Source organism: Papilio xuthus, unplaced genomic scaffold, assembly GCF_000836235.2.
Source record: "Papilio xuthus unplaced genomic scaffold, Pxut_1.1 DF827714.1, whole genome shotgun sequence".
In the NCBI taxonomy this organism is placed as follows: domain Eukaryota; kingdom Metazoa; phylum Arthropoda; class Insecta; order Lepidoptera; family Papilionidae; genus Papilio; species Papilio xuthus.
The window spans coordinates 1875471-1899680 of record NW_013530935.1 but is presented as its reverse complement, the minus strand read 5'-3'; the positions used below and the strand labels follow the sequence as shown (position 1 = coordinate 1899680).

Genomic DNA, 24210 nt, shown 5'->3' with positions numbered 1-24210 from the left:
GAAAAGAGATATTGTAGAGTAATAATTTTGACTTCTTAAAGCGTAGTCATTGTCAGAGCGCAATGAAAACGTACTCAGTCTCTTGATGAATCAGTTAGCTTGAATTGCGACATACATTATCTAAATCTCGATTAGTGGTCGGTGTGGCTGAGTCCTAACACATCCTATACTAGAGTCGGAGGCTGAGCGAAGGTTCTACGGCACGAAAAGCGCGCGAACGCAGTGTGGCGCCGACGCCCGCGCGCACCACACGACCATACGGCCGCGCGTGCGCACACGCGCTGTCAAACTCGCGGGTGACAGTTCCGAATTTGAATACGGAACGCGGATTGGCCAGTATCTGTAAAATGGAACGGATGGTATCCAACCTCTTTGTTATCGACCTCACTTGACATCCCGATCCTTTCACAAACTTTTGTACGCGTCCAACGATGGTTTGAATAGAATATTTAGTGACATTAGGCTTTGAATGTACATAATAAATGTGTTAGTGTACTGGATTCGAGTGCTAAACATTCTGTAAGGTCTGCTTAATTTTGTTTAGTTAGTTCAGTGGTTACAAGGGCGTGAAAATTGACTACTACGAAGTGTGAACTGAAAAACGTGTAAACTGATATTTTGTTCCTAATAAGAGTGCGCTCCTATTTGTTTTTGATAGTACAACGGATATTAAAATCAACTTTAAATATAAAGGTAAGAAGCAGATTCATTTCGATTTTATTCATGAATATTTCATGAGTCTTTTTTATTCAACATTTGAAGGATAAGTCAATGTCAGTAAATAAAAGTCTAGTATTGAAATCCGCAACAAAGTAAGAACAATTATTTTAATTAAATATCATTACTATTGCTAGTAAATTCAATTTCTAGGCAATACATCTTTATGATTAGAAGATTTAAGATTTTACATACTAAAGATGGTGTCTAAAATCTGTTTGTTCTAATTGTTAAATTCCTTATATCTTTTATAAGTATTTCTAAAACTGTATATCCCATTTGTGCTCATTAGACTTTTGTTCTCAAAATAAAATAAAAAAATTGTCTATACTTGCACACTTTATTTCTGCGCACAACTGCGTAATTTGAACATTTGATAATATGCCAAAGTTGTCATCAATCATTTGAATGTCATCAACATCATGCATTCATTTGATTCATTATTCGTTTTTTTTATATGTACTCGTATTTGAGGTTACCATTTTCGTCTACGTAATTTTACATTACTATAATCACATGACCTCTATTCGACATTCAATGACGATGAAGTAAAAAAAAAATATTTTAATTTGAACATTGTACTTCGATAGATAAAAATATACGCACTTTTTATTTCTTTTAAATTATTGATATTCATTTTAGAATTTAAGATTTTTAACAAATAGCCATTAATACTTTGTTGTTAATACAAATTTTGATAAAAATTATGGCTTGACAACTATTGCATAAAATCAACCAATTTAACAAAACTTCAACTAATTAGTCGTCTTTATTTCTATATGTATTTAAATATCTATATTATGTCCTCTTATACTTGGGTTACTTACTAAAAATTAAAGTAAAAATATTTAAAACTATTCGTGTATTATTATATTAAAAAGTAGTTTTTAACAAAAAAGAAGCGAGCGTATCACCATCTCAAAGGCCGGCCGCATCTGCGGTTCCTCTGGTATTGCTGATGTCCATGGGCGTCGTTGAACACCTCGGTGTTTTCGCTGCTAGTTCGCCCCCTTCTGTTATAAAAAAAAACAATAAAATATGTGATTTTATTATTTAAATAGTTTATATATCAAAAGTCAATTTGCCACGAATAATTTTAGTTTGATTTTGATGGCATTAACTCCATTAGTTCAGTTATTCAACTTCATGATAAATATCATAAAAAATGCCAAACTCTGTTTCCATATAGTATTTTATTTAACTATATTTATTATTTAATTTTAGATGATCAATGTTTGTTCAATATTTGACAAACTTGTTGGACAATATACTTTGTCAATCTATCACAAATAAAGATCAATCAATTAACATTTCTTTTAACATTTTAAAGTCTAACAAAATTTGAATTGATAGCGTCTATTTTTCAATCTCAAATTTCATACATCATCAACCTGCTCTTGTCTCTACAGAGGGTTGGTACAGTATGTACTAGTCCATACATCTCTATCAGCCGTCATATCTTAATTCACCCCCTTCTTACGCATATCCCCTTTCACACAATTCATCCATACATTCTATGGTCTTCCTCTAACTTTGTAGCCATCAATCTCCTTACTTTTAGACATTATTAGTTAGAATTCTTTGACGAGAATGTCGCGCTTTCATTACAAAATCAGTCAGAATGATTAGTGAGGGGATATACACTTCGACATTTTAGTAAGGCTAGTGTTGCGCCAGTACACCGGCACAGTGTCGGATTTTTTTTCCTAGCATTACTTATTTTCTTATTTATTTTATCATCGTCTCTCCGCATAAAAATCCGTACCACCCTAACTTTTTGCTTCTTAATTTCAAACCCTTTAAAACTTAACCTTAACTTTATACCTTCTTGTCTATCACACACATTATTGAATTATTAAAATGAATTAGTTTCAAAAGGCTATCATATATCAAATATTTTTTACATTCATATTGCATTTTTGATTTCAAATTTATGCAATTATAAATACGAATGTTTGAATGAATAGATGTTTGTTTGAAGTTATCTCAAGAATAACTGTATGTATCAAGCTGAAATTTGGCATTGATGTAGAGCATAGTCTGGAAAAACACATACGCTACCTATTAAGGTTTTTTATACCGCGCGGATAGAGTCGCAGGCGCCAGTTAGTTAGTTCTATAAATATAAATGATTAAACATTTGAATACAAACACAATGCTTTCGTAAGCTATATGCAAAGGTTAAGAAGTTCTGGGTACGCTCGATTCTATGCGAACTCTTGCAAAAACTCCTAACAACAAATAATCCGATGCGTCATACATTTTGACCTATTAAATATGCACCTTATGAAAAACTCCGAAGCGTTTTCTCGGAAATGTCAAACGCTTATCAATAAAGCATTTCAATTGGATAAGCCTAATCCTATTTCGGTTATTTAGTTTTGTTATTAACTAGCTGTCGCCCGGGATTCCGTCTACATGGAACTTATAAAAAAAACTTAATAAGTAATTATCTGCCACTGTCTGTCATGTATGCCGCCAATTTGTAATTCATCATCAGCTCACTATACGTCCCCACCGAGGGGCTCGGAGCCCACCCTAAGTTAAGGGTGATTAGACTATAGTTAACAACGCTGGCCAAGTGCGGATTGGTTGACTTCACACATATCTTTTGAATTTCTTCTCAGATATGTGCAGGTTGCATCACGATGTTTTTCGTCGGATTAATGTACAAATGTAAATCGGAAATCGAAAAACACATTGGTACATGGCGGGATTCGAACCCAGGACCTGCAGATTGCAAGTCAAGTGCTTGACCCCTGAGCCACCGACGCTCTTGTTATTTGTAATAAGCCCTGGCAAATCGTAGACGTAACAAATTGCAATCTATCACATTTTTAAATCCAATGGATTGACAGTATTAAGTCGCCAATAACAACAGTCCTAAAAATGGGTCAACTAGATAGGGTTGCTAACCCATTCATGGATTGCTTTGACTATTCACTTACCAGGACATAAGGACCAAGGTGGTTTACTATGATTGCGTTTTGTTTAATAATTGACATTACAATATTTTATAGTATTCTCTTATAGTATGACGTCATTAACGTTTTCTTTTTTATTTCAACTTTAAGGTAACTGTTTATAAGCATAAAAAGTAAATATGCATTTTTGTGATGAATTCAAGAAGAGATGTTTCATGTTTTTTTTCCAACTGATAAATAATTTATTCCATTAATAGAATCTTTAGAATTAAGGTGGTATTTCAGTTATGACGACTGAAAGAGATGTATGGAGGAGTATATACTGTGCCGACTCTAGGAATAAGGGCGGGTTGATGATGATGAATCTTTATTAAGTTTGTATTAAAAACCCATCTATATCATCAAAGCATACTTAATTCCCTATGACATCACTCAGGGTGTATCTTAATTAGAATTAAAAACATCACTCATAATTTTTATTATTCTGAGTCATTTATTTTTAAATCCAGTTTAGTTTATTTTGCGGTTGACCTCTTACTTCTGTATTAACTATTTTCGCGTCCCAATCACGTGTATATGTCGTGTTTGACTGTCCGCTTATTTACCCGTTGAGGCGTTAGTTTATTTGATTATGGTAGGCAATCTATCTTTTTCTTTTCTTATCTTTATATAGTCTTTTGTCTCGAAAAGAGATTGCCAACCAGTATTAATCGTCTGGAGTCTCTAAGAACTGTTAGGAAGAAAATCCGAAAATGAGACAGTGTATTGACCCAACACTAGCCTTACTAAAATGTCGACGTTTGTGTCCCCTCACTAATCATTTTGACACTGTACTTTGTAACTAAAGCACGTCATTCGCGCCAAATGATTCTAACTAATACTGTCTAAAAGTAGCAACAAATATCTGATTTATATGTCTTTTTTATATTACATTTTCACTTAAATGTTTTTTTTTTCATTTACGTAGCATTGAATACATGCCAGGATCAGATAGTAGTTGAATAAAAACTAGTCATGGTCAGTTCGTTTGTTACAAATGTCCGATATCGCCCCATGACCCCGAGTGTGTGGAGCGCAATTAAATTTCTTTGCTCCGAATACTGAGTCGCGTTCACCTTTTTCGGAGAACAGGTTCCGTTTTCAATTTATCAACGCTTCATTTACGCGCAGTGGCCGCCGGCCGTGCGATTACTCCAGCTTCGGACTTTCGAGAGGAAATCTGTTAAATCTATTTTGGAATAACTTCTAATCTATTACTAACTATCGCCCGCGACTCCATCTGCGCGGAATATGTTCTACAGCCATGCCAAATTTCATTGAGGTTTGTTGAGCGGTTCTGAAGATATCTTCAAACACACATCCATCTATTCAACCATCCATCTAAACATACGTATTTATAATATTAGTAAGATATAAAAGCTAAAGAGCTGTTTCCAAAATTATTTTTCATTAACAAATACTATACTGAAACAGATCCTACTAATAGTTCTAGGCTAGTGACGTCACAGCGTATATTGATTTGGTTACGGTATAAAAAATAAAGAGATACAGGATATTTTAACCCAAGCAGCCTCATAACTTTTAAAGAGCGTTAGTGACTATTAGATCAAGATTCGAAAGCATACAACTCAGCAAAACGTACACATTTCAAGCAACTAAATCAATATTATTTCAAACATTACTAATCATTCGCTTCCATGCCTTTGTGACTAACAGTTGTAGTATGCCAATCTGAAAAAAAAACAAACACAAACATTATAAATATTGAGATGAAAGCGCGTTGATCTTTTTAAAACAAAATACCCGATGGAGCCCGTCCGGTATCCGTAAGCAAATATTTAAATTTCAATTCGAACGACGCATATCAATGGGGAGCCATAAGCCACCGGCAGCTTGTTTTATTTTATTATTCCTCTTAAAGGCCGTAGTGGCCGCACTGAGACAATAAAGAAAAAGGCATAGAGGGGAAAAGAGGTTAAAAAGGAACAATTCGAAAACAGAATCTAGATTCGAAACACTGGCTGATTCGAGTCTGGGAACAAAAGGAGTACGCTCCCGCCTGACCGAGATCTTGGGCTACTCCGACGCATCTTGTTTTAGTATTTTTTATTTGTTAATGCATCCATACGATTCCTTTTTGCCAATCGTAAAAACGTCTATTGTCAGAAGCTACTTCGGCAAATAATTATGTCGAAGCTGCGACTACTTTAGTATTTTAACATAGTAAGCAAACAATCTAAAGTTGGATATAATTGGTAATTGAATTTTTTCAATGCATTATAACGCAGAAAAAGACAGAATAGGGATGTGGATTTGGAGCGGAGGGGAACATTGTATAGGAAAGGGGACTATACGTTCTACCTTCGACTCACGGCAGATATTGTTGGACGGCAGATCCTCTGTTTGTTAATTTTTAGTAAATATACTAATTTGAAGGTATCTCCAGGACGGTTGAACGGATCTTGGTAAAATTAGGCACACATATAGAATATAGTATGGGAGAACACATATACTATTATACCGCACAGACGGAGTCGTGGACGACAGCTAGTAAAAATAAATAGAAATCAGTGTTGATTATTAATCGTAATTTCCTGGGGTATTTTATTATAAAATCTGATATATTTAGTTTTTCTAATGACGTCACATGTAAGAGGAAGGTTTTTAACACTACACGGATCTATAGACACTAGTCAGAATAAAAAACAATATAAAACTTTGTAAATGTTAATGTGCGATTGCAATCTAATATAATAACATTAGTAATAACATTAAGACAGTAAACTTAATATGAACGATTAGATCATCGATGTAAATATTTGATATCGCACAAGGAAATTACATACAGGATTCGATTCCGTATTACTCATTTTATTTGTGACCTATTTTATACGAACCTCTTAATTATAGTGTAATTTACAAGGTCAGAGTAATAAGAATGGAAAAACAAGCGATCGAAGCTCTATAATAGTTGTACTAAAAGTATGCGTAAGCAAGCATTTTGCACGTTTTATGTTTTGCCCGCGACTCCGTTCGCTGGAATTAAACAAAATAGTAGCCGAATTTTCCAGGCTATTTAGAGATATCGTCTAACAAACATCCATCCATCCATCTAAATATTCGCATTTATAATAACAAAAAATTTGGTGACAGAAAAATGTTAATAATTCTGTGACTTTTTACTAACGAAACACAGGTTTTAATATAATTTTATGGCTTCGATATACGCAGAAATGCATAGTCAGATAGTATGTCATCATCATTAGCTCACTACACGTCCCCACCGAGGGGCTCGGAGCCTACCCTAAGTTGAGGCTGATTAGGCCATAGTCACCACGCTGGCCAATTGCGGGTTGGTTGACTTCACACATATCTTTGAATTTCTTCTCAGACATGTGCAGGTTCCATCACGATGTTTTCCTTCACCGTAAGAACGTCGGATAAATGTACATATGTAAATCGGAAATCGAAAAACACATTGGTACATGGCGGGATTCGAACCCAGGACCTGCAGATTGCAAGTCAAGTGCTTGACCACTGAGCCACCGACGCTCCAAGAGATAGTATGTAGTAGAATATAATTGTGTTATTTATTGCCTTTTACGTCTACGTCGATATTTTTTTCTTGCTTTCTTAATAAAACTTAATCTTAGTCACTAAGTTACCCATGTAACTTTTAAAAGTGATATGCTAGCAATAATATTCAAAATTTAAATACCATTAATATCATTATTTATTTGTCTCAAGCAGCCATTAGTTAAGCTTTATCTATAGAAAATGAAAGTCAATTAACAACTGCAGCCGCATTCAGGCAGGTACCGTGTCTAAGTAGTTAAACTTAACTTCAAATGCACAAACTCATTACTATCGAACAGATTTACAAGACCACCTTAAATTAACTAACAAAATCTTATAAAACATACAAAAGTACAAATGAATTTAATATATGTGAGAAGACATAGTTACAGATTACTTTATCTAATAAAAGAACAAAAAGTTTGGATATTCTAGATTCTTCCTATATCTTGTGAAGCATCGCAACCAACGTAATTACTGCGAAAATATAAAATTATTGTCATATTCAGTTTTTTGAAACGGTCACTAAGCTAAACTTACGATACACCAGCGGTGCCCGCGACTTCATCAGCTCAGAGTTAAAAAAAGTAGCCTATGCCTGCTTGCATCAGCTCCCGTCTAAGTCCCATTACAATCGATCACAGGTATACAGATAGACAAAGGATATTTTTTTTTGTACAGCTACGCATCATGTAAGACATACAGACAGTCCATTTTTTATATGTATAAATGCAGATATATATTTATTATGAGAAGTCAACACTAAAGCACTACTTAAAACGTTAAACGTTTGTGAATGCGGCACTTAAAGACAAAAAATATAAAAAAAATTAAGTACCTTTGTAGTCACAAATTCCTTTTTGGGTTTATGATAACTGTAGTTGATATATCAATATTTACCCCACATTTTTAACGTTCACATTAGCACGTTTTGTCGAAGGGACCAGAGCAGGGTGCGGTGGTAAGTAGCTGGTGAATTAGCACCGACAATTAACACCTTTTCCAGGGTAGGCCCAGGTGGTCTTTGTTTAACAAGGTACATTTTTAACATTGGTATTTAGTACCTTCCGAACGGATATATTCAGTAATGAACAAAAGACATATGAATATAAATTTTTAAACATTAGTCTTGAATGAGTCAACTTACCTACTTGTTATAAACGATTCACGATATACAAAGGGACCTTATTTATATTTAACTTCTATAGTACAACTCAGTTTATTCTACTAGTTATGTTAAAAAAAAATGACGTCCATTATGCAATGAACAAATCGTTAATAAAGACTAGATCGATTATAAAGTGATGATAATACCGATCTTAGTTTTAGCCACTCGAGACTTCGTCAGCGCAACTAAAAAAAAAATAGCTTATAATATGCCCGCGTGCATCAGCGAACTTCCCACCAAAACCCCGTCAAAATCGGCTCAGCAGTTTCGGAGATTACCCTGAACAAACGCGGCTTTATGGACAGATAGAAAAAATTGAGTAAAAAAACCTGTTTTTTGTTTTCAGAAAACTCAAATAAATCATATCTTAGAAATATATATATATTTAGATACTAGATACGAACATTTGAATGAATACGAAATACCGCATCCATATGTTTTAGTCAATTCTACGCTCTACGTGTCACGGCCCAAATAGGAACATTACAGCCTACCAGAACTAATGTACTTGGCCTTATCATAATTTGAATCGACGTTCTGGATGAGTTTTAGATGACAAACTTATATTTTCTTATACGGTTATTAATTTTTACCGCGTAACTGTATCAAGAGAGCGTCAGTGTCTTGTGATCATCAAACAGTTAAATTATGTTCGTTCAGTCACCCTTATAACAAACATGAGGTTAGTTTGATTCTTGATCTTTTTCGTATGAAATAATAGCATATTCTGATACAATTTATATTACATTTATTATATTAAAAGTAAAGAAAAGAGCGTACAACTTCCTTAAAGGCCGGCAACGCATCTGCGTTTCCTCTGGCGTTGCGGATATCAAGGAGCGTCGGATTAAATAATCTTAGGCGATACGTTGCTCGTTTGCCCCCTTCTCCTATAAAAAAAAAACTCAAAAAAAGCCTCTAATCTCATTTTCTAAGCTTTATCAATCTTCATCGCATACTGAGTTGTACTTTGCAGTATCTTTATTTTGCTAAATACGTTAAGTTGCAATACGCCTGCAAAGTTATCATCATCAGCTCACTATATGCCCCCACCGAGGGGCTCAGAGTTAGGGCCCTAAGTTAGGGGTGATTAGGCCATAGTCAAACAAGCTGGCCTAGTGCGGGTTGTCTTCCCACATATCTTTGATTTCTTCACGTATATGTGCAAAGCTATGAATAGGTTTAACATCTGCAAAACATGGTTACACGTTCAAATACCAATCAACACAAATTAAGATTAACTTTAAGTAATTTTAGTGTTTGAATTTATCTTTAGAAGGGTGTGTAATTTAGGTATTAATTAATTTAGCAGACAGGGTGTTTAAATCAGCAATAAACACAATAACTCCGGCGCGGTCGAAACAATTAATTTCACCACTCGCGGCGTTAGTTTATCAATGTCATCAAAGCCCATACCAAGGGTCATCGACGTATTTTACTTTAAACCTATTGTTCGAAATGCAACCTAACTAACCATATAAAAGTCACGGTTCCTTCCATATTGGCATATTGGAAACCTTACATGGTCGGAACCTAATGACCTACGACATTTCAACCGGTAGCATTGTCCTTTTCAGATCCAGTAGGTGGGAAACGTAAAGAAAGACAGACTATCGTACAATATCGATTCGTTTTGTACGATTTGCAAGTGGCTAGGATTCGGTATACGTTGTAGTTTCTCATATTGTTCTTTTACTAGCGCTTTGTCCATGCTATTTTTTGTTTTCTTGAAGAATGATGAATTTTCCAAAGGAATTACTTAGAACTGTAAGATAGTTAAGGAGAAAGTTTTTGGTTTTTGATCTTAGACTTATCTTAGACAACATGATATTAATAATAATATGTCAATATTGTAGTCAATGACGTAAAAAGTCCTTAAACTATTGCGGAATTGTTTGGTTTGATATTCACACACAAAATTATATATTAATTGAGTTACATCTTACTAATATTATAAATGCGAGGATTTACATAGATAGTTGTTTGTTAGAAGGTATCTCCTGAACGGCTCAATGAATCTTGATAAAATTTACCACAAATGTAGAATATAGTCTGGAAGAACACTACTTATAAAGTAATTTGTTTTTAATTCTGCGTGGATGGAAACGCGGTTGACAGCCATTTACTTATAAAACAAATAAAACGATTCATTTATTTCCAAAAAGGCTTGTTATCAATAATCTTGTGTCAATAAACGTATAAAAAGCTGACCAAAATATGCCCAATTACCGAACATAAAGTGGACGTAATGACTCGAAGACTCCCTAAGTATACTTAGAATAAAATCGACGTTAAATACTTGAACACAGTTATTTAAGCGTTCGAAAACATGTTGATAAAAGGCATACGTTAAGAAATATAGCGATAAAGTACATATATTTTTATATATAATGGTCGTCGATGGCTCTTATACTAATTTGCATAATGAAAGAACGTCTCTCTTGTAGTTTAAATAAACATGATTAAATATTTCCCACGTACTATACGAAAAAGATATGATATATGGTCGTAGTCACTTCACTCCATCATGAGTCTCACGCCTATGTTAGGGGTGACTATAGTAGTCAACTGCTCTGGCCCACAGCGAATTGACTTTACACATATTTTCGAATTTCTCCGCATGTACATAAATTCAGTAAAAAAATAGTCAAAATAATATTTATACAACCATAATTAATATAACAAAAAATAAACAAATATATACAGACTGTGAAAAAATGAATTATTCAAATTGGCTGTAAAAAAAAAACTTTTTACATTTATATTCAGTACCAAAAAATTAGATAAATAGGCTGTGATCTGTAATTGTCAGATTTTTTAAAAAGAAACTATTGTAATATTTTATAAGGAAAAATGTCGACTTTTGTGATATGGAGGTTATAAAAGAATCACCTCATTATGCTAAATACAACAGGTTTTGGCACATCTAAGACATTCATAGCTCTTCACGGTCGTACGTGATTGAAAATTTCGATCAATGGTTTAGTTATTGCCTACTTGTTTCTGATTTGTCGAGCCACGAGGGCAGTAGCTTGTTAGCATTTTTACGACCAAATTGTCGATCATTCCAACGCCTGTGTTTGGATTACCAAATGCGTTTCGTCGAATTATTTAGCGCCACGCCTATAACCTTTTAAAGCACTTCGGTTATGCTTGCGGTTGGCTCGACTCTTACATTGGTCTGATATATTACTATGAGTTTCATAACAAAAATATGACTGTTTAGGAATAACACCTACCTTATATAGAAGCGTATGTAACTCGATATCATTGCTTTGAAAACTATGTGAATGTACTTTGAAGTATCTACTAAGTTCTTGGATGTGTATTTAATCAAGCAATCATATAATAAAGACGACGGAAAATGTAAGGATGGAAAGAGCGTTTGGATTAGGATGAATTTTGAAATATTATGTTATATAATTAAAATATTAAATAGAATTATTAGAAATAAAGAGAAAAGCACGCACTGTTACGGAATATATTTACAAATGATAATTTTAAATATAGAGAAAAAGGAAGAAAAAACATATAAAGTTCTAAATTCAAAAACATAACAATTATGAATAAAAACGTGTAAAAAGTTCCGTATCTGTCAGCAACATGATGCGACACATTATCTTTAATTTCTATTCTATTCAAATTGAAACTAGAACACTACGTTCTCTATTTGTTCTCTTCCTCAACCTTTGGGGTATGGTGTTGGTACTGTTAGGAAGAAAATCCGATACTATCCCGGTGTATCGGGGCAACTCTAGCTTTATTAAAATATCAACATTTATGTCTCTTCACTAATTTGACACTTGAATTGGGTAACGAAAGAGCGCCGTTCGCTTTAAATGATTCTAACTAACAATGTCTGAAAGTACTATTAAATTTGTTTTCGTTTTTTCAGTTGGCGTCACTGTGAGTGTGTACAGAAAGGGTGCGAATGATGCCCGCTGCGGAGCGGGACGTCGTCGACAGCGAATCTCTGTCTAGCCAACATGTTCACAAGGTTTGTATGGCTTTTGTTAGCTTCAAAATTAAATAATTCCAACTGTAATAAATACAGCAATTAACAAGTAATAAGTAGTTTAATAACTAGTAATAACACGAAACACAATTGAAAAAGAGTCTCAAAACTATTTAAGCTGCAAACAAAGAGATTCAAAGATTATAGTTGTAGATAAGACATAAGGTCTACTTTCTCTCTGACAGTTTTTTGCCTAATCATCAGTAAACTTATCTGTTAATTAATAGTCAATACAACTAGGTTTTTAATTACTTCAATAGATGTCCTAGAATAATAGAAATACTTTTAAAATATTTATAATCTGTGTTTTCAAAGATTTCATTTTTAAATTTACTTTCGCATTATTTTATAACTTACATAGTTAATGAATCTTACAACTTTGATTATTGTCATCGAATCTCGAGTATTGCACATGTCCATGAGCGTCGATGAACACCTCAGTGTTCCCGCTGCTCATTTGCCACCTACTCTTATAAAAAAACAAGTGAGAAAATATCGAATATTATCGTGATAGAGCCCATTTGATGGTTTTCTTACTGTTATGCTACAGTACATACGTCACGTCACGATAAACTAAATTGATCGTGATCAAGAAACACATTTACACGAGACACCGTTAACTTCTGTTGACTTCTAATTTACATATTGTTTTACAACGAAATTTGATGAAATTTCAATAGAATCGGACGTAACGCGTCACGTTACGAGAAATTCGTGACTATTATTTATAGGTAAACATCGATTGGTTTTTTCGTTTTGAATCATTCGAATGTATAATTGTTAAAGATCAGAAATGTATGATAAAATAAAAAGACTGTTTATTTATCTTATTAATATTATAAATGCGAATGTTTAGATGGATGTTTGTTTGAAGGTATCTCCAGAACGCCTCAACTGATCTCTTTGAAATTTGACATAGATGTCATGTATAGTCTCGAAAAAGACATGGGCTAACTAAGGTTTTCTTTAGTTCCGTGCAAACGCAATCGTAGGCGACTGGTAGTCCAAAATAAACAAAATACGTCATCTTTGATTTTTCAAAGAGAATGAAATGGATGAAATCAAAATGAATTAAAAATTCCAACTATTTTTACAAAAATATATTAAACGTTAAATTACTTTGGAAGTTTTGAAAGATTAAACTTTGACGCAAATCGTGTCTTTATATTGTAATTTTTTCACACATAAATTTCCAGATATATAGGTAAGTAGTAAATTTATCAATGTCATTTGATAGTTATGTATACATAGTTTATTTCACCGGGTGGTAAATATCCTAATGAGTGACGTAGCAAGTACGTGTTGAGAGCAACGTTCATCTGACGTAGATGTGTTAAATTTATTTTGTTACCATGTTTTTTCAACGAAATATACACACAGTGTAAATTTTTAGACATATTTATTGGTATATTTTATAGAAGTGGGTCGTTGGCTCAGGGGTTAAGCACTTGACTTGCAATCTGCAGGTCCTGGGTTCGAATCCCGCCATGTATTATACCAATATTATTCGATTTCCGATTTATATTTATCCAATATTCTTACGATAAAGGAAAACATGTGATGCAACCTGCACATATCTGAGAAGAAATTCATAGATAAGTGTGAAGCCAACCAACCCGCACTGGGCTAGCATGGCTGACTATGGCCTAATCACCCCTAACTTAGGATAGGCTCTGTGCCCCTCAGTGGGAACGTATAGTAAGCTGCTGGTGATGATTTTATAGAAGAGTACTAGAACTAGTCTTGCTTGGCAAAACAGATAAAGTATGACTCGTGCATGCTTTTTCGATGTCCTATAGATAGTACGCGTTTACTGAGGGTCGACGAAGTGTGCGTGGTCTTATATAAGAATAGATAGAGACGTCTCATCAACCTACCATTATACCTACGGAAAGTCGGCACAGTATGTACTACTCCATATATCTCTATCAGCATTTATATCTTAATTCACCCCCTTATTATGCATATCCTCTTTCACATAATCTATCCATACTTTCTTTGGTCTTCTACATATGTAGCCATCAATCTCATTACTTTTTTGTTTATATGATCATCATCCCTCCCATAACATGTCCAAACCATGCTAACCTTTTAATTCTCAATATCTCTATCACTGTCGTTACTTTCAAACTATCTCTATCCATCTGTGTCTTAGAATTAAAAATATTTCGAATATTTTATTGCGTTAGGCAAAATAATTAAACATACTCAAACATAATAAATTCTTAGCAAGCTAATGTAAGAAATATCACTCAACATTAAACGTTAACGTTTTTCTTGTACATACATGAAAAATGCCGACGCGATTCTTGCTAATACGTCTTTGTGTACATTTCACATCAAGAAATGTAACCGATAGTTGACACTCTCTATTAGTCGGTTACGATTTGGCGCCATTACTACGTCATATATGTATTTAAATCATTAGTTAGTAGCAAATTAAAAAGAAATCGGTTCTTACAAGGTAGCAAAGTATAGTAAGTGTAGCGACACACCTGTTAAAATTGTTAAAAAAAATTTAAAAATACTGCAAACTTAATGGCCATATCTTCCGTAAATGTGGCGCAACACTAAGCTAAGTTGTTCTTATATGTAGAAGTCTAATGAATATAGTAACTCTATTACAACTTAAGTCTAAATTGTAGTTTTTAGACCTTTTTTTAACATAAATTGGAAAAAAAAGACAGGTCAATAAAGTAAAGTTAGTAAATAAATTAGGTAACTTAATTAACTAATACTTGATGTAATCTTACAAATATTATATATGTATATGTTTGGATGGATGGATAGATGGATGGATGGATGTTTCTTAGAGGGTGTCTGTAATTGTTTCATTCCATTTGAAAAATGAATGAATCTTGCTGAAATTTGGCATAGATATAGAAATTAGTCTGGAAGAACACATAGGGTACTAATTAAGCATTTTTTTAATTCGGCGCGGACGGACTCGCGGGCGATAGCTAGTATATTTATATTGATAATTTTAAAATTGGGTGTATTTGCTTAAACATTATAAATGTTATACATCTTGCACAATAAGATCCGTTGACAGTATGTTACATCAAATAAGAAAACAATACTATATTTTTCTTAACATTCTTCATACTAATACAAAATATAACGTATAAAAATTTACTGAAAGCGAACATTATAACGTTCCACGCATAACTCAAATTGTCTTCGTCTGTTTTTTTGTTAGCCACAAGCCACTCAAAATAACGTAATGCGCGTAAGAACATTACGAGATAAAGGTGAGGTTACACCAATCATATTATTCTATTAAAAAAAACATTAAATAACATTCTATCAATAAAAATTTTGCACATTTACACACACCAATTTTAACTAGTAGCATAATTTTAAAAACAAAGAAAAATTGCAAATTTGATTTAGTCATTGAAGTTGTATTTTAATAAAGAAGTGTGCTCTGTAAAATAAGAAAAAAACCTAAGGTAACTTTTCATTACTAGCTGTGGGTTTTGACAGCCGTGACACTAGATATACATTGTTGTCTCTTTTTATTCAAAGAGAAAGAAAGTGACGACAATATTTATACGTCAATGTTACTGAAGTCGAAATCAACTGTAAGTACGTATAATTTTTATACAGTGTGTACATAGCCTTAAATCTCTTACATTTAATGTCAGCTATTTATATAGGTGATGAGGTGACTTGCTCTTATTCCCAAACTATAAAGCTGACAGGTATTTTTACCATAGCATTCCGAAATACTGGACGACATCCATTATAGAAAGTAACGGAAAAAATCACTTTAGTTGGCTTCTTGTTAACATATAAAATAACCTTTTTTTTAGCGTGTTTTGTTTATTATTCAAGTTCATTGATCTTATATTTATAATGGTTATGTTAAAATTGTTAATATAACAACTAAATAACTCCTTAGAAATACAATTAAAGTACCAACGCCGGTGTAATCAAGGAATAGTAGAAAAATGAAGAAATTTTTGTCAATAAATTTTGTGATATATTAAAGGTATTTGATTTATTTAAAGACCTGTTAAGCTTTTAGCTAAATAACTGCTTTATTACACTGCATATTCATATTGTCATTGAAACAACTGGGCACTGTCTAGACCTTCCCTAATTTTATCAAAGCAATTTACTGTCTTGACTTTGCAAAGACTAAAATAAAGACTGGCCAAAATATTTTATACCACCATTAAATATTAAATGAAAAATATTTAAAAAAGCGAGTTCGATTTCGATGTATCGAAGCTTTCACAATCGATTTGATTTCTATTAGCGCAGCAGTAATCTAACATCGATTCTTCACGTCGCCGTCGCGCCGTTAATGCGTCGTGCCGTGTTGCGTCACTGCACCATTAATCATACACCTACTGGTACAAATAAGTGTACAATCAGATGTCGTATGGCATTTAATTCAGGCACGTGGACATACGTCGATGGGGCATTTGATAGCGGCCCAGCGACGTAAGCCGATCATCTTGTGCAGGTTTGCCGCTATGTCTAATGTACACTCCAAAAAAAAAGTGTTTAATATTTATTTTTTTCAACTATCATACATCGTATGACATTAATATATTACACTTAAATCACTTATTGTTGAACATGCTGTATATTTTTTTATAAAAGTCATAAAAAACAAAACACATGAGCTAGTAAAGTGAACTAAAAATCTGTCGAGAATTTGAACTAATACTAATAAAATTAAATGACTATTCAAGAGTTCCGAAATTAAAAATACAGATGATGAAATCTGTCTTTTAGATGACATAAAATACTGTAAGTAAAATCACCTAATTTTTCGAAAGTGAATATGGTTACAAATTAAATGTAGTAGTACAAACTTTTTTGTTTGTAACACTAATGTGCGCGATTGTACCGTACTAAAACCGTCGCAGCGTGGACAAAATGTGAGACATCTTCGACGTCCAGATGACAGCGGCGCGGTCGGGATGTTGTGACACCCTGTGTGATAATGACCGCACTCTATCTAATTAAGCTATTGTAATTCGGATTAACACATTATTATACATATCAAGCCATGTATGGGAACTGCGCAAGGGATAAAGAAATTATTTTGCCGTAGTATATATTTTTAGGAAGAAAATCCGACATTGAGGTGTACTGGCGCAACACTAGACTTGCTAAAATGTCGACGTTTATGTCCCCTCACTAATCATTTTGACACTGAATTTTGTAATGAAAGCGTGCCATTCGCACAAAAGGATTAATAAGACACAGATTTAGTGAGAGATCCTGTTGGGTCTGAGCATGTTAAATGTAAGTTTTGTGTATATGATGCTCGCGACTCCGTCCGCGCCGTATTAAAAATAAGTTGCCTATGTGTTCTTCCAAATTATGTTATACATCTAAGCCAAATTTCAGCGAGATCCATACAGCCGTTCTGGTGATATCTTCAAACATCCGTCCATCGAAACTATCGTATTTATAATATCAGTAAAATGTTTTAGCCACTATTAGTTAGAATCATTTGATGCGAATGACGTGCTTTCGTTACAAAGTCCAGTGTCAGAATGATTAGTGAGGGAACATAAACGTTGATATTTGAGTAAGGCTAGTGTAGCGTCAATACACTGGCACATTTTCGGATTTTCTTCCTTACAGAAGTAAGATACCAATACTGGCACACTGAGTGTTTGTCACATAAGCAGTAACTAGTAAGTAGTGAGTCTGCCTTAGTGAAACAATTTTAAGTACGGCAGTTAGTATTAAAAAAAATCTATATATTCGTTTGATTTAATTCACTATCGATACGAACTTTTTAGAGGCCAAGAAAACATACATAATCTATTTGACTATTGTAAGTGATTGTAGTTTTACAATAGATGTTTTTTTTACATCGAATTCATCTTCACTTGACCTTTATTCATAAATAGTAATAAATATCTGACATAAAGACAAACTAGTTTAGCTTTATATGTTATGTGAACAAAAAATACAGCGTTTTAGATCTCAAAAGACTTTATTGTATGCAGCTTTAACCGGATATAAGCATAGAATCCTGGACTTATAACTTCACTATTTAATTTTTCATTACATGAACTCTCTTTTTGAATTACTATTAATATCATTGGCTCGTCTTAGTACATGAATAAACATATGACCATGATATACGGTTGTTAATCTTACTAATATTATAAATGCGAATGTTTAAATGGATGGATATTTGTTTGAAGGTATCTCCAAAACGACCGTACGCATCTCGATGAAATTTGGCATACATATAGAACATAGTCTGGAAGAATTAGTAAGCTACTTCTTTAGTTTTCTTTAATTTCGTGCGGATGGAGTCGCGGGCGACCGCTAGTATCTAGAACCAAATTAAACGGCATGTATAAAAAATCTCCCCTATTTTAAATAGACCCCACATAAATAGTGTTTTGCAGTGCAACATAAAAAAAGGTTTACGAGTTTTTTTTTTAATTCCGTAGTTTCAAAACTAAGTTTGTATTATTGTGTATACATGGCGTAGATAAACTTGAAGTTAATTGAAGCACTCTAATCCAATCATAAAGTTACGTAAGCGGAGAGCATCCCATTCGCTGACAGCGCCAGAAAATACACAATTAACAGACTCATGAGTATTACCTTAATGGATTTATGTACTTATTGATATATCAATCAAGGCCGCCTTACGCTCCATACGTTTAATTGATAGATCCATTTCTAGCAAGCCGACCGGACCGGCCTACATCGTCTTAAAGCTTTTTGTTCTACCGACTTTTGTTTTGTAGTTCCTAATGATGAAATTAATAATATATATACGATTATTTCGCGTCTTTATATATTTCATTTGTATTTTAATGATATTTTATTGATTATATTTGTAGAAAATAGTTGTTCAGTTCGATGAAGATTTTATATAAGTTCCGTATGCTAGTAATAAATTATAAACTTTATCACAACATAATCCAAATTTACTTTGACTCTCTTATTTATTTTTGTGTTAAATAAAGTACGTTTTGCTCTAAATATTTAATTAGTTTACCGAATTAAATTACTTATATTAAAAATGCGAATGTTTGGATGGATGGATGTACGGATGGATGGATGTTTGTTTAAAGGTATCTCCAGAACGGCTAAACGGATCTCGATGAAATTTGGCATACATATAGAACATAGTATGGAAGAACACATAGGCAAAATTAAGATTTTTTAATATTTTTTTAAATTCTGCGCGGACGAAGTCGCGGGCGACAGTTAGTTTTTAATATAAAGCACCTGGCGACAGCCGGCTGTTATTTCTTAATTTTTTTTTTCGTGACTTGCGTCTGTAATTCATGAAAAATGAAATACAATTAGAATTAACAAAAATAATTTCTTTTAGCATTAGCAAATAGACACCTAGTCTATTTGCAGAAAGCATCCTGTTCCCACGGCGGCGGTGCGACTATAAATTATTATCTCCATCCAATAACAGTGAGTACATTAAATCACAGTTCCGGCTTGCAGTACATCGTTTGATTCATATTTAAATAGCGCTTACATTGACGTACTGGCTAAGGTAAAATATATAATAGTATCTTACATTTAAAGTTTTATTTTAATTGACACGATCAACCTGCCCTTGTTGCTACGGAGGGCCGGCAAAGAATCTACTACTCTTCCATACGTATACCTCTTTAACTAAGAATTTTATGTCTCGGCTTTTTCTTATAAGAAATAGGATGGAAAGAGGATGCTAATTCGTCGGAGGAAGGGACGCATAGTAAGGGGAAATATTCACTTACGGTGCGTCATCTCCGTCGAGTAAAGGTAGGCAACGCATCTGCAATTGTAACCGCTTGCTCGTTTGTCACTTTTTAAAGTGGAAAAATGTTGTAAATAAATATTGTACTTATTAAATTAAATACTAATATAGAAAATAGTTCTCACGTTTAATACATCGATGAACCGTTTATACTTATATAATGTTTCAAATAAAAATTAAGTCTATTTTAATGTCGCCCATAATTGTTACAAAAGTACCATGACGCATTGTTATCCACATAAATCTTTTCCACGTCTAAGCTTATAATATATGTTTGTTGAAACTTGCACTTTATTACATACACGTTAAGATTTAATTTTATAGCAATCGTTTATAACTTCAAATGCTTTTTAAACCCAATCTCATTGCCCTTGTAGATTTGCCAAACGAATCGTTTGCGTAATTAGCCATTAGTACGAAAAGATAAATGAATTGTCAAACGGCTCGTATAATTGAGGTCAAAGGCCAATATGTTATACTTGATATATTGAGTATGTACTTGCTTTCATTTTATGCCAAACTTTTAAGTACCAAATTCAAGGCTATTTTATTGATACTAGAAATCCAACAGAACGCACGGATATCTAATCCAATAATCAACATAAAAGCCTTTTCTTATCAAATGTGTGAAGTCAACCAACCCGCACTGGGACATCGTGGCCCAGACAGCGTGGACTTTACACGTGACTATGGCCTAGTCATCCCTATCTGGGCTGATGATGATGATGTAAGATGTTATAGATAAAGATATTTACTTTTTTATGGATCCTTAGTCGTAATCTTAATTCTACTGTAATCTATAGCTTTAACAATTGGATATAATTAAAAAATAAAGTGTTGTTTAATTCAAGTTTTTACCAATTTCAATAATAGTAACACTCAAATGTTTAAAAATTGCGAAATAATCAAATTTTTTATCTGTTCTGCGGCACCGACTAGTTTCGAAACTAGTTGGTGCGGCCAACGGACGAATATACGTGAGTTTTTAGCCTTTAGTTTAGTTTTTATACGTAAGTTTATTATAATGTCTCACGAAAGTTTGAATAATTGAATATGTTCATTGGAATACTGTAACTAAACAACGTAAACAAATGAAAATCATATCGTTAATAATCATTGACAATGCTTTTTATCTATACTTTTTGTTGATATGAAGAATGATTTAGCTATTCAAATACGATACCATATAAGTATACATAGTAATATGGATTAACCTTACCTTATAGAGGACAAAGAGCAAAAGTCATTGTTTACTGACCTTGAACGTAACGCAGATGAACAGGAAGACATATTAAAGCCTTTAGACTGGAAACTTTTGTATTAGTAATGCCAAATTTAACCTTGTATATGTATACAAAGATATACATACATATAAATAAGTAATGCAATGATTAAATTACAAGGAACGTGATAAATGTCTCTGACTTAACTGACGACCTTTTTATACAACTTTGAAATATCTATAACGATTATGAAAGTAAAACAGTATTTATACAATCTCAAACCAATTCTTATTGTTACTTAAATATATCGAAATGTATTAGGAAGAAATTCCGACACTGCGCTAGTGTATCGACCCATCACTAGCCTTATTAAAATATTAACGTTTACGTCCCATCACTAATCATTCTGATACTTGACTTGAGTAAAGGATTCTAGCTAATTCTATCTAAAAGCTAAGTACTAGATGCCCGCAGTTAAAAAAAAGACTTTAGTAGAATATATGTTCTTCCAGACTATGTTTTAAGTCAGTCTTTCCCAAAAGTAGGCGATAACGCCCCCTTATGGGCGCTGCAGGTCTCAAGTTGCGGGTTATAGTAAAAGTTTCGTTTAGAATTCTCCGTTAATATACATATATAAGTCACAATAATTAATTAATTTGGTTTGAAGTTATAGTGGTTTAAAAATATGTGAAAATATGGGGGCGCTAAAAAAATATTTATTCTCAAAGTGGGCAGTAGACAAAATAATTTTGGGAACCACTGTTTTATAGCTATGCCAAATTTAAGCGAAATCCATGCAGTCATTCTGGAGATACCTTGTAACAAACATCCTTCTAAACATTTACATTTATACCATTAGTAAGATCGTACATTGTCTTTTTATAAACATAAGTATCAATAACAGAACAAAAAGTTATATTTAATGAGAGAATAACTCGGAAATCAATAAAAAAACAATAACTACAAGACAAAGGATTTATTTCAATTACATATAATGAGCGTGAAAAACAATTATAATTCGATTGATCGTATTTATCCGACGGTGTTAAATAACACGACTTGCAATGTCTTAAGGGTCATACCACACTAGATCGAAACATACGAATATAATTCGTAGGGTAATTTAAGTATAAGAAATTTATTTCATTTCAAAATATTGATTACTTAAATTATAAGTACGAAATATTTTGCGAAGAACGCCTACTCTCATATGTCAGTGACATAATCTTACTTCTTACTAATATTATAAATGCGAATATTTGGATGGATGGATGTTTGTTTGAAGGTATCTCCGAAACGGCTCAATGGATTTTCACACATGAAGAACATAGTCGGATGTAATCGCGGGCGACAGCTAGTTTTTAATAAAGAACTAATAATATTTGTCTCATAAAAATAAGGCATAAACTTTAGTTTTCATTTTCACTGTTAAAATGCAGAAGTACTGCAGTGTGTTTATACCCTAAGGGCCAGCTAATTTTAACCTTCGATTAAGGGCTAGACATCTGTCAGACCTAACCGTGAGTAATGATTGTTTATGTCTGAGCTGTGAGTATATAAAATAACATTTTTTTTTGTAGCTAATCTTTTTTTTAAATCTTAACATTGCATCTTGGTAGTCAATGTAAAACTTTGTATAGTATTTCACTGTCAGTTTAAATCAATAACCGTTGGTTTCTGAAACCAAAATCCCCGTTTAAAACAATTTGGTTTTTTTATTTTGTCAAAGATAGTAGACAGGGACGATATGTATTTGGACAGTCACACACATGCACACACACCTACACAACACACGTACTACACACATACGTGCTACCTGCACACCATCACACCACAATACATGTTTTATACAGTTATTTTAGTCTCAGAAACCAACGATAACTATTTTATAATTTGCATCGAAACCATATGTCAAATTTCTTGTAATTCAATTCATAGATACTTTACAATTTAATGATATTTTTGAACAGTCTATTAATTAAATGAACTTATGGATATCAGGAACACTAGATAATCTGTCTGACTGTACAGTATAAAAGTAAAAGTTAGGAGACAAAGTAAGCTGGAAACTGGACATCTGTGTTGAGGTCGTCGCGCTGTCGCACAATAGCTTGCTCATTAGTAAGCTATTCGAGAACTAATTATTGCAGCTCGGCTTCAGACACCGAGCGACCCAAGTCAATACTATGTCCGGCACTTTCCATGCTCTACACAGTACTAGCAGTTGCCCGCGACTCCGTCCACGCGGTATTAAAAAAAACTTAATTGGCTATTTGTTCTTCCAGACTTTGTCGATATCTATGCCAAATTTATGCAAGATCCATACTGCCGTTCTGAAGATAAATTCTAACAAACATCCATCTATCAAGCTAAATATTCGCATTTATATAATACTAGCTATCTCGCGCGACTCCGTCCAAGTGGTATTTAAAAAACAAGTTAATTGCCTATTTGTTCTTCCAGACTTTGTCTATATCTATGCTAAATTTCAATGAAATCCATACCACCGTTCTGGAGATACCGTCAAACATCCATCTATCCATCTAAACATTCGCATTTACTAATATTAGTAAGATTTAGAAATTTCCAAACCTCATGTTTGCAAATTTTCCTAATGTAGCGTACATTGAAAATATATTTAGTGTGAAAATGTTTATGGTTGATATGTTTTATGTAAGGTATTGTTCTTTCATGTGACCAACTATGGTATTATTAGCTTTAATACACCGTTTAGTACACCGGCCCTTTGGTGTTATTTGTGTGATTTACCCTAATAGGGACTCGAAAGCTGATATTGCTCAGTCATAAGAACGTGTAGGTGTTAACTAAGT

General features: G+C 33.3%; 1 protein-coding gene across 2 annotated transcripts in view; it reads left to right on the top strand.

Moving 5' to 3' along the window:
* The first annotated feature begins 232 nt into the window (after nucleotides 1-232).
* LOC106116833 (neuronal PAS domain protein dysfusion) overlaps nucleotides 233-24210 on the top strand; it is a 105022-nt gene continuing 81044 nt past the window's right edge. Inside the window, exons 1-2 of one of the 2 annotated variants that reach the window (XM_013310877.1) lie at nucleotides 233-693; nucleotides 12281-12382. In XM_013310877.1, the coding sequence (XP_013166331.1) occupies nucleotides 12317-12382 (66 nt within the window). In that variant the 5' untranslated portion in view covers nucleotides 233-693; nucleotides 12281-12316. Of the gene's footprint in view, nucleotides 694-12280; nucleotides 12383-24210 lie in introns of those variants that run through there. The other variant, XM_013310878.1, reaches the window with a different exon arrangement.